Source organism: Mobula hypostoma, chromosome 11, assembly GCF_963921235.1.
Source record: "Mobula hypostoma chromosome 11, sMobHyp1.1, whole genome shotgun sequence".
In the NCBI taxonomy this organism is placed as follows: Eukaryota; Metazoa; Chordata; class Chondrichthyes; order Myliobatiformes; family Myliobatidae; genus Mobula; species Mobula hypostoma.
Window position 1 is genome coordinate 86,722,080 of NC_086107.1, and position 13,052 is coordinate 86,735,131.

The 13,052-nt window shown below is 46.8% G+C and overlaps 1 protein-coding gene across 1 annotated transcript in view; it reads right to left on the minus strand.

Annotated features, from left to right (window-relative positions):
- Positions 1–881: 881 nt before the first annotated feature.
- The window catches only part of LOC134353490 (hemicentin-1-like), a 141,561-nt gene continuing 129,390 nt past the window's right edge, over positions 882–13,052 (minus strand). The window contains exons 4-6 of the mRNA XM_063061494.1: positions 8,728–9,015; positions 5,186–5,318; positions 882–4,997 (exon numbers count right to left, since the gene is read on the minus strand). Coding sequence (XP_062917564.1) covers positions 4,850–4,997; positions 5,186–5,318; positions 8,728–9,015 — 569 coding nt within the window. The 3' untranslated portion in view covers positions 882–4,849. The remainder of the gene's footprint in view (positions 4,998–5,185; positions 5,319–8,727; positions 9,016–13,052) is intronic.

A 13,052-nucleotide genomic window follows, 5' to 3' on the forward strand; every position in this document is an offset into this window, starting at 1 on the left:
GAATACAGCCAGAGAATAGAGGACTGTCCTTTCAGAACGGAGATGAGGAGGGACTTCCTCTGACAGAGAGTGATAAATCTGTGGAATTCATTGCCACAGGCGGCTGTGGAGGCCAAGTTTTTAGGTACAGTATATTTAAGGCAGAGGTTGATAGATTCTTGATTGGCATGGGCATGAAAGGGATATGGAGAGAAGGCAGGAAATTAGGGCTGAGAGAGAAATGGATCAGCCATGATAAAATGGCGCAGATATGGGCCAAATGGCCTAACTCTGCTCCTATATTCGATGATCTTACGGTCTTCTTGCATTGAAATACATGCAGGTCAGATCATAGTTGCACCATTATACAGCTTTTGATTCCTGACTGTCTGAGGTCCTAACAACATCAATCTCCACAACCTCTCCACTATGTGTTCCAACACTCTGCTTCCCATTCCCCTGCAACTTTAGTTTAAACACCCCCATGCAGCACCAGCAAACCTCACCATGAGGGTATTAGATCCACTCCAGTTCAGGTGCATTGAGAACTAATAAAATAATGGAGAAATTACACTAATATTTGATGTCCACGTTGTTGGCAGAAAATGCTGAGACCCCACTCTCTCACTCCCTTTTATATACTGTGTACAGTTTGTTGTGATCTACATCTACCTGATCTTTCATTGATCCTGTTACAGTTATTATTTTACAGATTTGCTGAATATCCCGACAGGAAAATGATTCTCAGTGTAGTTTGCAGAGACATATTTGTACACTGAAATTAAAATTTACTTTGAAATTTAAACTTTGAAGCCATCTCTTTGATACAGGTCGATATACATTGGGAACTAATAAATAAATAGACTAGATTAGATTCAACTTTATTGTCATTGTGCCGAGTACAGATACAAAGCCAATGAAATGCAGTTAGCATCCAACCAGGAATGCAAAGAATAGTGTTATTTACAAAATAACTGTAAATAAAAAGTAAATGCTACAGCACACAAATATAAAAGTACTGAGACAGTACAATATGGGTGCAACACTGCTTAGCGCTGTGCTGTGAGTTTCAGCAGGGTCACAGCCTCAGGGAAGAAGCTCTTCCTGTGCCTGCTGGTGCGGGAGCGGAGGCTCCTGTAGAATGAAGAAATTTTTAAAATATTTAATGTCCATGTTATTAGGAGAATTCAAGAACCCATTTCTCTCTCTCAAACTCTTTTATATAGTATATATATTTATAGAAGTATATATACATTGGATATTGCTGGGAGGGCGTAGCAGTAATGTACTTGGAGCGGTGTGTCTCAGGGGGAGATCTGTACACTGACCGGTGTCTCTCAGGGACAGATCTATACACTGACCAGTGTCCCTCTGTCCCTCTCTCTCAGGGGGAGATCCGTACACTGACCAGTGTCTCTCAGACCCTCTCTCTCAGGGGGAGATCTGTACACTGACTAGTGTCTCTCTGTCCCTCTCTCTCAGGGAGAAATCTGTACACTGACCAGTATCTCTCAGGGGGAGATCTGTACACTGACCAGTGTCCCTTTGTACCTCTCACTCTGGGGGAAGATCTGTACACTGACCAGTGTCTCTCAGTCCCTCTCTCTCAGGGGGAGATCTGTACACTGACCAGTATCTCTCAGTCCCTCTCTCTCAGGGGGAGATCTGTACACTGACCAGTGTCTCTCAGCCACTCTCTGATGGGGAGATCTGTACACTGACCGGTTTCTCTCAGTTTCCCCCTCTCTCAGGGGGAGATCTGTACACTGACCATTGTCTCTCTGTCCCTCTCTCTCAGGGGGAGATTTGTACACTGACCAGTGTCTCTCAGCCCCTCTCTGATGGGGAGATCTGTACGCTGACCAGTGTCTCTCAGGGGGAGATCTGTACACTGACCAGTGTCTCTCAGCCCCTCTCTGATGGGGAGATCTGTACGCTGACCAGTGTCTCTCAGGGGGAGATCTGTACACTGACCATTGTCTCTCTGTCCCTCTCTGATGGGGAGATCTGTACGCTGACCAATGTCTCTCGGGGATCTAAGTTCACTGACCAGTGTCTCTGGGTTCCTCTCTCTCGGGGGCGGGGGGGGGCAGAGTGAAGAAAAGAGTAGGGGAGGGATTTTATTTTTTACTGGAAGGAGAAATCAACATTCATGCCATTGGATTTGCAGCTAACCAGAGAGAATATGAGGTGTTGCTCCTTCACCCTCAGGGTGACTTCAAGATGTGGCTATGCAGTGAATGTACCCCAGTGACTGGGTGTGTAGGGACAGTGTACCTGTTGACTAAGTGCATGGTGGATATTGTACCCCTGTAACTGTGTGTGTGGAGGACACTGTACCTCTAACTGTGTGTGTGTGGAGGACACTGTACCCCTGTAACTGTGTGTGTGGAGGACACTTTACCCCTGTAACTGTGTGTGTGGAGGACACTGTACCTTTAACTGTGTGTGTGGAGGACACTGTACCCCTGTAACTGTGTGTGTGGTGGACACTGTACCCCTGTAACTGTGTGTGTGGAGGACACTTTACCCCTGTAACTGTGTGTGTGGAGGACACTGTACCTCTGTAACTGTGTGTGTAGAGGACACTGTACCTCTGTAACTGTGTGTGTGGAGGACACTGTACCTTTAACTGTGTGTGTGGAGGACACTGTACCCCTGTAACTGTGTGTGTGGTGGACACTGTACCCCTGTAACTGTGTGTGTGGAGGACACTGTACCTTTAACTGTGTGTGTGGAGGACACTGTACCCCTGTAACTGGGTGTGTGGAGGACACTTTACCCCTGTAACTATGTGTGTGGAGGACACTGTACCCCTGTAACTGTGTGTGTGGTGGACACTGTACCCCTGTAACTGTGTGTGTGGAGGACACTGTACCCCTGTAACTGGGTGTGTGGAGGACACTTTACTCCTGTAACTGTGTGTGTGGAGGACACTGTACCCCTGTAACTGTGTGTGTGGTGGACACTGTACCCCTGTAACTGTGTGTGTGGTGGACACTGTACCCCTGTAACTGTGTGTGTGGAGGGCACTGTACCCCTGTAACTGTATGTGTGGAGGACACTGTACCCCTGTAACTGGGTGTGTGGAGGACACTTTACCCCTGTAACTATGTGTGTGGAGGACACTGTACCCCTGTAACTGTGTGTGTGGTGGACACTGTACCCCTGTAACTGTATGTGTGGAGGACACTGTACCTCTGTAACTGTGTGTGTGGAGGACACTTTACCCCTGTAACTGTGAGGGGTCATGGAAGAGGGGTGAAGTTAAAATGATGCTAAATGGTGACTCCTTTACAACCAGCTCTATTTCTATTTTGGATATCTCCTTTCTCTCCTTTTCAAGATCCTTTTGAAGACCCTGACCTGGTGTTACCTCCTGACTTCAGTTCTTTGCGGGAGTTGAACCTGCTCTCAGGACATTACGACCGGGCGCTCTTTGATATCCCAACAACGCAGTCTGGAAGGCAAGCGCACCTTCAGGGTTCCAGATTTCGTGGCTCTGGGGACATGTTGATTCTAGGCCAGTGACCATGACTGAAGCGTCGTGGGAGAATATGAAACATCGGGAGCAACGGGTTAGCTGCCGGGGGTTGTTTCTCGATAGCTGCACCTTTTTGTGTTTCTGGAGAGCTCGGAAAAAGTGACACAACAGACATTTAACATCATAAATCAGCAAGTTCTTTGTTATGTCTCCCTCTTGCTGTGAAACTGGTACACCCCTTTTTCCCTGATTAGGTATGTTGAATTTCTCTGCGGCTGTCCATCGATTTTCGATGATGACTGAGGCCTGGGCAAGGTTGTATGGAAGACCGGCAGTTGCCCATGCTGCGTCTCCTCTCTCCATGCCACCAATGTTGACCAAGGGAAGGGCACTAGGACCCATACAGCTTGGCACCGGTCACAGAGCAATGTGTGGTTAAGTGCATTGCTCAAGGACACAACACACTGCCTCAGTTGAGGCTCGAACTAGCGACCTTCAGATCACTAGACCAACGCCTTAACCAGTTGGCCACGTGCCACAGATATGTTGAAATACCGGGTGAACGAGTAGTTTTTGGAGTTCTACAAGTCTGTGTCTTTGCTGCACATTTGAGTGCTCAGTGGAGGACACTGATGCTTTTTGCCGGTGGGGTTGTGGGGGGATGGGGGGTTATCATTGCCTTACTGCTGCTTGTGTGTAGGAGGGGGAGCTGGGGGGACTTAGGGATTCTGACGTTTTAACTGACAGTCATTCTTTGGGGTACTCTTCTGTTTTCATGGATGTTTGCGAAGAAAAAGAATTTCAGGATGTATATTGTATCCATTTCTCTGACATTGAATGTACCTATTGAACCCAGTTTTTGGGATAGTGGGGCAATAATGTTCCCCAGTGACTGGGAGGTTGAGGGACAGTGTTCCCCAGTGACTGGGTGTGTGAGGAGACAGTGTAACCCAGTGACTGGGAGTGTGATGCACAGTGTTCCCCAGTGACTGGGAGGTTGAGGGACAGTGTTCCCCAGTGACTGGGTGTGTGGGGACAATGTACCCAGTGACTGGGAGTGTGGGGACAGTGCACCCCAGTGACCGGGTGAGTAGGGGACAGTATTCCCCAGTGACTGGAAGTGTGGGGACAGTGTATCCCAGTGACTGGGTGTGTGGGACAGTGTATCCCAGTGACTGGGAGTGTGGGGACAGTGTACCCCAGTGCCTGGGTGAGTAGGGGCAGTGTTCCCCAGTGACTGGGGTGGGACAGTGTACCCAGTGTATCTGTATGTCGCATTTTACGTTTCTGTGTTGAGCTGAGGCTGGTCCCAGTGGACTGACAGGTTCATTTCCCCAGGACCACTGTGTGCAGAGCTGTGTGTTTTTCTGTTGAGGTGAGGGGGTCCTACAGATCGATGGGTTCAGTGCCCCAGTTTCTCCTTTCCCTGGAGAAATGTGCCATTGCCCTTTCGTTCCACTCAGGAGGCTGCCGGTCACCGCAATCTTTCTTCATGCACTGAAGTCTCTGTAAACGGTGCTCATCTCTGTTGGAACTGTGGGACAGAAAGCAGAGGTGATGGGGTCCGTACTGAAACTTTGTCCTTCTGCATCCTATGTAGCCCCTCTGTCCAACCCCAATTTCAATATCACCCCACTCCTGCCCCCTCCCTCTGTCCCCCAGTCACCAGTCTCATGGACTGAGTGTCAGACCCACTTTGCTTCAGTGCCTGAAGACATTTACCTTCGTTCAGCTCCGTTCCCCCATGTGACCCAGCAAATCGTGGGGACAGCGGAGATCAGGAAAATCACCAACACTATGAGTCTGATAATCAGGAACGATCTCTGAGACGTGGCCGCCAGTGTTGAATCAGGCGCTGCACCAGGGAGGAGAAAAGATTCCGTGATTAATCCCATCCTAATCTCCCAGTGACACAGGATCGACAGATCCATCATCTCACCTCAGGCCACAGAAAGTTCTGTCACCCCCAAAACTGTATCTTCCCCCTCCAATCACCCTCACTTCCCCTCCAGTCCCCACTGACTTCACTTCCATTCATTCCCCACCCTCCAATAACCCCTCATCTCCTTCAAATCATCCCCCATTCATCCCTTGCATCCCCATCTGATCCTTCCTCAAATATCTTTCCATCCTTTCTAACCACCCCCTCTCACATCTCTTCCCTCCACCCCCACCTCGCCTCTACAATATCCCATAGGTCTAATCCTGGAAGGTCCCATTGGTACATTAAAGGAAGATACCAGACAGATTTGCAATGAGGATTGAAGAAACTGTCAAGGACTTAAACAAATCTTCATGGAGCACATTACAGGAAGGACGTGATTACAATGGAGACAGTGCGGAAGAGATTCACCAGTATGTGGCCTGGACTGGAGACTTTAGTTATGAGGAGAGATGGGATAGGCTGGGCTCATTTTCCCTGGAGTGAAGAAAAGCTGAGGGGTGCCTGACAGGTAGAAGAATATAACTGTATAAGTTCATAATTAGATTGGGGAGAGAGAATTCTCTTCCCGTGGTAAGGCAACATAACAGTAGGTAAGTTGAAGTTGAGAGAAAGGAGTTTTAATGGTGATTTGAAGGTTAAGCTCTTTCCAAGACAGTGGTTGATATCTGGAAGGTCTTGCCAGAGGAGGTGCTGGGATCAGATACAAACACGGTGTTTCAGAGCCATTTGGACACACTCTGAAACAGGCAGCTTACGGGAGAGGGGAACCTAATGTGGACAAGTGGGGTTAGTGTGGGTGGGCAAAGAGGCTGGTTTGGACACGGTGGGCTGGAAAGGTTGTTTCTAAGCTCTGTGAATCTGTATCTAGAAGTAGACCAGTCAATGTGATAGATCTGGATTCTCAGAAGGTTTTCAATCAGGGCCCACACAGCATCACAACAACAAGGTTAGTGCTCATGGACATGAAGATAAAGTAACTGCAGATGCTGGAAATCCGAGCTTAAAGCAGAGGATAGCAAAGGGTCTGTGACCTGAGCCGTGACCTCTGTTCCTCGGCCCAGGGGTGTAGCCTGACCTGACCTGTGTTATTGTTCAGCACGTGAAGCGGGCGAAAGTGCTGCTCCCTGAGGTTACGGTGGGTTTCACTGGAACAATGTGGGAGCACAAACTGGACGGGAGTGAGATCGGAGGATTTGGAGGGAGGAGGGGTCACCCAGTGCACTGACACAGGAGTTATGGAGTTATAGAGTCATACAGCATGGAAAAAGGCCCTTCAGCCCATCTCATCCATGGCAAATATGTTGCCCAGTGAGTGCTCAGGGATTCCATCTGCCTTTGTTTGAACCACAGCCCTCTGAATCTCTCCTATCCATCGACTTATGTACATGGCTTTTAAATTTGCAAATGTGACTGCCTCAACCACTGTTTCTGGCAGCTCATTCCAAATAACTGTCTGGGATCTTCCTCCCAAGGGATATCTGTTCAAAGACTAACGTCCCACAGTTGCTGTACAGGAAGTGTATCACTCAGTCCCTCTGTCTCAGTGCGATATCCAGACAAAGACCGCAGTCTCTACTCCCCGTCTATGGAGGCATACTTATACACTGACAGGTGATCATCTCTGTTCAGGATACCAGTGTCGCTGAGTCCCTCTCTCTCAGGGGGAGATCTGTACCCTGACTGGAGTTTCTCAGTCCCTCTCTCTTTCAGGGGAAATCTGTACATTGACCAATGCCTCTCAGTCTCTCTCATTTAGGCAGAGATCTGTGCACTGAACGGTGTCTCTCAGTCCCTCGCACTCAGGGGAATACTGGTACAGTGACCAGTGTCTCTCATTCCCTCTCTCTCTCTCTCTCAGGGGAAATCTGTACACTGACCCATGTCTCTCAGTCCCTCTGTCTCGGGAATATTTGTACACTGAACAGTTTAACCCAGATAAATGTGAGGTGTTGCTCCTTGGTAGGGCAAATGTAAGAAGATAGTACACTGTTAATAAGAAGACCCTTAACAGTTTTTTCTGAGCCGAGAGACCTTGGGGTCCAAGTTCATTGCTCCTTGAAAATGGCTAGAGAGATCAAAAGGTTGGTTAGGAAGGCTTATTGAATGCTTGCTTTTATTAGTTGAGGCACTGAGTTCAAAAGTCAAGGGGTTACGTTGCAACTTTATAAAACTCTGGTTAGGCCACGTCTGGATTATTCTATACAAATGTGGTCACCCCACTAGAGGAAGGAAGTTGAGGCTTTGGAGGGTGAAGAGTTTTACCAGAATGCTCCCTGGTTTAGAAGGCATGTGCTGTCATGACAGGCTGGACAAACTTGGGTTGTTTTCTCTGGAGTGTCGGAGGCTGAGGGGAGATCAGATAGAGTGTATAAGATTATGAGAGGCACAGATACAGTAGACAGGGAGTATCTGTTTCCTAGGGTAGATATGTCTAATACCAGAGGGCAAGCAATGAGGGTGAGCTGGGTTAGGTTCAAAGGGGATGTGAGGGGTAAGTTTTTTACTCAGAGAGTGGTGGATGCCTGGAATGTATTGCCTGGGACGGTGGAAGAGGCTTTTAATAGATGTTTAGATGGGGCACATGGATGTGAGTAAGATTGAGGGATATGGACATTGTGTAAGTGGGAAGGATTAGTTAATGGGTGTTTTTGATTTGATTTTTAGTTGGTTTGGCACAACACTGTGAGTGAAGGGCCTTTTTCTGTGCTGTACTGTTCTATGTTCTATATTCTCAGTTCCTCTCCCTCATGGGAAGATCTGCACACTGACCAGTGAGTTTTTCCCTCTCTCTCTCTCAGGGGTAAATCTGCAACACTGACCAGTGTCTCTTGTCCCTCTTTCTCAGGGGGAGATCTGTACACTGACCGGTGTCTCTCAGACCCTCTCTCTCAGTGGGAGATCTGTACACTGACCGGTGTCTCTCAGTCCCTCTCTCACCGGGGGAGATATATACACTGACCGGTGTCTCTTAGTCTCTCTCAGGGGGAGATCTGTACACTCACCGGTGTCTCTCAGTCTCTCTCTCTCTCAGGAGGAGATCTGTACACTGACTGGTGTCTCTCAGTCTCTCTCAGGAGGAGATCTGTACACTGACTGGTGTCTCTCAGTCTCTCTCAGGAGGAGATCTGTACACTGACTGGGGTCTCTTGTCCCTCTTTCTCAGGGAGTGATCTGTACACTGACTGGTGACTCTTGTTGTCTCTCTACTGCATATACTGAATACTAAAATTGAACACAGAGCACAGGGATGGTACAAGCTGAAGCTGTCTACAGTGACCCCTCACACTCCCTGAGTTAGATTGCTTCCTCGGACACTCACACGGCACGTTGCGTTTACAGACGTCCTGCAGTGGGATCCGTGCTGTGTCCTTACTGACAGTGTTCCTGGCCTCACACGTGTACACAACATCTTTAACCTCTGCTGTGTAATGAACCTCTACCGTCTCTCCGTGTTTCCAAGCGCGATAGTTGCTGTTGTCTCCCACAGCTGCTTCTTCTCTCCACCACCTGAATGTGGGGGAGTCGCCTGAGGTCACAGAGCAGGTTAGGATGACGTCACTGATCCCGGGGATGCACTGGAACTTGATGTTTGCTCCGGACACAGGCTCTGTGGTTGGGAAAGCAAGATGAAAGATGAATAAAGGAGATCCTTGATCCCCAAATCCCCCATTCCGTCTCCAACAGTTCCGAGTAAACTTTCAGCCATCCCAGCTCATTTCCACCCACCAGTTTAACCCTTCCCTCACCCTTCAGTTCAGCCAAATGCTGCTGGAGAAAGTTCCCACCTGTGTGCACCCTCTTTCCCAACCACTACCCACACTCATTTACAATCTCTCCGCTGTTCCGTTTATGGCACAGTACCCCGGGATTTCTTGCCCGTTCCACATCTCTTGTCTCTCCTGTGAGTGGTCATGGTATCTCTTCTACAGCTAAGTGTGATCCAGCCCAGCCCTGTCCTGCATCTGGTCCAACAGAAGTCAGAGCCCAAGTCATTTGGTAGGTTTAAAGCAGGTTTTTTGATTAGTAAGGCTGTCAAAGGTTACGGGGAAATGGCAAGAGGATGGGGTTAAGAGGGATGATAAATCAGCCATGATGGAATAGCAGTGCAGAAGTGGTGGGCTGAATAGCCTTATTCTGCTGCTCTGTCTATTGGTCTAATTTCATCATCCAGATCTTTGACATATAACATAAAAAGAATTGTAACACCCTGAGAAAAGACTCACTGCTAACGTAATGGCCTTTCTGTGGAAGCAGTGTTTGGGTTATGGTTAGAGATAACGGGTGCTTTGGAATGTAAGCTGGGTTGTTTGTTCAGCAGGAGAGGAAGAAGGAAGACGCTGGAGAGAATCGGTCATAGGATTCGACCCGGTGGGGGACCATGATTCAATGGAACAAAGTGTCGCAGTCAATTGGTGAATATGACTTTTGGAAGAGTTGAGATCCAACTGGTGCATATTTGACTGTTAAATTATGATGGACCCTTTTTGTTTTTTCTTTACTAACCCTTTAACTAAGATTCATAAATATAGTTCCTTTAATCGTATGCCATGTGCTGTCTGTTATTTCGTAGCACTGAGTTGTAACAGGGTAGCAAATTACACAACATCCACACAAACCGGGGTTTGGGGTGCAAGAGTTGTCTGAATCTGATGAGTTTGATGAGACTGGAGTGTGTATTCCTGAGACTTATGCAGTCAAGGAAACCAGAGGGGTTTCAGAAGCAGCCCCAACATCACGAGTCACCAGCAGCCAACCTGCAAAGGCCCCCTTTATACAACTCTTTGTCTTCTGCGAGTCAGCCAAACTTCTAATAGACTAGTATCTTTCTGTAATACCATGGACTCTGATCATGTTCAGCAGCCTCGTGTGTGGCACCTTGTCAAAGGCCTTCTGAAAATCCAAGTAAACAACATCCACTGACTCTCCTTTATCTATCCTACCTGCTAGTTCCTCAAAGAATTACAACAGATTTGTGAGGCAAGATTTCCCCATAAGGAAACCATGGTGATTTCAGCCTATTTTATCACACGTCTCCAAGTAGCCTGGAACTTCATCTTTAATAATGGACTCCAACATCTTCCCAACCATTAAAGGCAGAATAAGTGGCTTATAATTTTCTGTTGTTCACCTTCCTCCCTTCTTAAAGAGTTTAAACACAAGTAATTCTGCAGATGCTAGAAATCCAAGACAACACACAAAAACATGCTGGAGGAACTAAGCAGGTCAGGCAGCATCTGTGGAAATTAATAAATAGTTAACGTTTCAGGCCTAGACCCTTCATCAGGACTAGAAAGGAAGGGGAAAGACATCTGAATAAAAATGTGGGGGGAGGGGAAGTAGGACTAGCTGCACGGTGATTGGTGAAGCCTTGTTGGTGGGAAAAGTAAAGGCCCGGAGGGGAAGGTATCTGATAGGAGAGCAGAGTGGCCCATAGGAGAAAGGAAGAAGGAGAGGCACCAGGGAGAGGTGACAGGCAGGTGAGAAAGAGGCAAGAGGCCAGAGTGGGGAATAGAAGGTGAGGGAAGGGGGAAGGAAAAACATTTTTTACATTATCAGGGTGGAGGAACAACACTTAATATTCCATCTGGGTGGACTCCAAACTGAGGGCATGAATACTTATTTCTCCTTTTGGTAATAAAAATTCCTCGCGCTCCCCTTTTCTTGTATTCACTTCCACAGATGCTACCTGACCTGCTGAGTCCTCTAGCATTTTGTGTGTGTTGCTTAAAGAGTTTAAGATTGTTTATTGTCATCTCCTGTACACAAATGTAAGGAAAATAAAATAATTGTGTCTGGATCTGATGCAAAACACAAAAGATAAAGAACACAATAATAATAAAAACATACAATTAATACCAATCCATAAGATTACCTACTGTATACATTGACTGTAGGTCCATAAAGTGACTGATGGGAAATAATAGAATAGTGGTGGAGTTAGTGTGTGGAGGTGCTGATCAGACTTACTGCTTGGGGAAAGTAACTGGTCTGGTGGTCCTGGCGTGGGTGCTACTGTACATAGCCTCCCCCCTGATGCTAGTAGGACAAACAGTCCATGAGCAAGGTGGGTGGGACCCTTCATGATGTTACTGGCCCTTGCTGGGCTCCTTTCTGTATATACGCTATGTCTTTGATGGCAGGTAATCTGTTGCTGTTGACGCGTTGGGCAGTGTTTACTACTCATTATAGAGTTATCCTCCCCATCGCAGTGCAGTTTCCATGCCGAGCAGTCATGCGGCATGTCAGGATGCTCTCTACTGCGCATCTTTAGAATGACATAAGTATTGATGTGCAAAATTTAGTGACATTTCTGATTTTCCAATCTGCTGGAAACCTTTCAGGCTCTAGTGATTCTTCAAAGATCACTAATAATGCCTCCGCATTCTTCAGAGCTACCTCTTTCAGAATCCTGGGGTGTAGACCACCTGGTCCAGGTGACTTACTTACCGACAGACCTTTCAGTTTCCCAAGCACCTTTTCCCTAATAATAGTGACTACACTCACTTCTGCCCCTTCACATTCCCCAATTTCTCCTAAACTGCTGATGCCTTCCACAGCAAAGACTGACGCAAAATACTTATTCAATTTGTCCACCATTTCTTTGTCCCCAATTACTACCTCCCCAGCATCATTTTCCAGTGGTCCGATATCCACTCTTCGCTTCTTTTACTCTAAGTTTTGGTATCCTCTTTTATATTATTGGCGAGCTTACCTGTACATTTCATCTTTACTCTCCTAACTGTTTTTTAAATTGCCTTCTGTCGGTTTTTAAAAGCTTTCCAATCACCTAACTTCCCACTCATTTTTGCAATATTATATGCCCCACGTTTCACTCTTATGCTGACTTTGACCTCCCTTGTCAACATGGTTGCCTCATCTCCCTTTAGAATGCTTCTTCATCTTTGGGATGAATGTGTACTATGCCTTCTGAATTACATCCAGAAACTTCCAGTCAATTTTGGCCAGCTCCTCTGTCATGTCTCTATAATGTATTTTATTTCACTATAATACATCTGATTTTAGCTTCTCTCTCTCTGTCAAATTGTAGGTGAATTCTATCTTATTATGATCACAACTCTGAAGGGTTCCTTCACCTAAAGCTCCCAAATTAATTCTGCTTTATTGCACCAATCCAAAATGTCCTTTTCTCTAGTGATCTCATGCACTAAAAAGCCAAATCATCGGCATTCTATAAATTCCCTCACTTGGGTTCCCGCAACAACCTGATTATTCCAATCTACCTGCATTTTGAGGTCCCCCAGGACTATCATAACATTGCCCTTTTTATATGCCTTTTCTGTCTCCTATTGTAATTTGTAGCCCACATCCCGTCTCCTGTTTAGAGGCCCTTGCAGTTTCATAACTCTACCCACAAGGATTCTACATCTTCTGATCCAATGTCACTTCTTTCTAAGGATTTGACTTCATTTTGTATGAACAGAGGCACCCCACTCCCTCTGCCTACCTGTCTGTTCTTAAGATATAATGTGTATCCATATTTTGGATGTTAAACTCCCAAATGTCATCTTGCTTCAGCCACAACTCAGTGAAGCCCAGAATATCGTACAGGGCAATTTGTAACTGAGCTACGACATTATTTTCCTTACTCCATATACTGTGTACCTTTAAATATAACACTTTCAG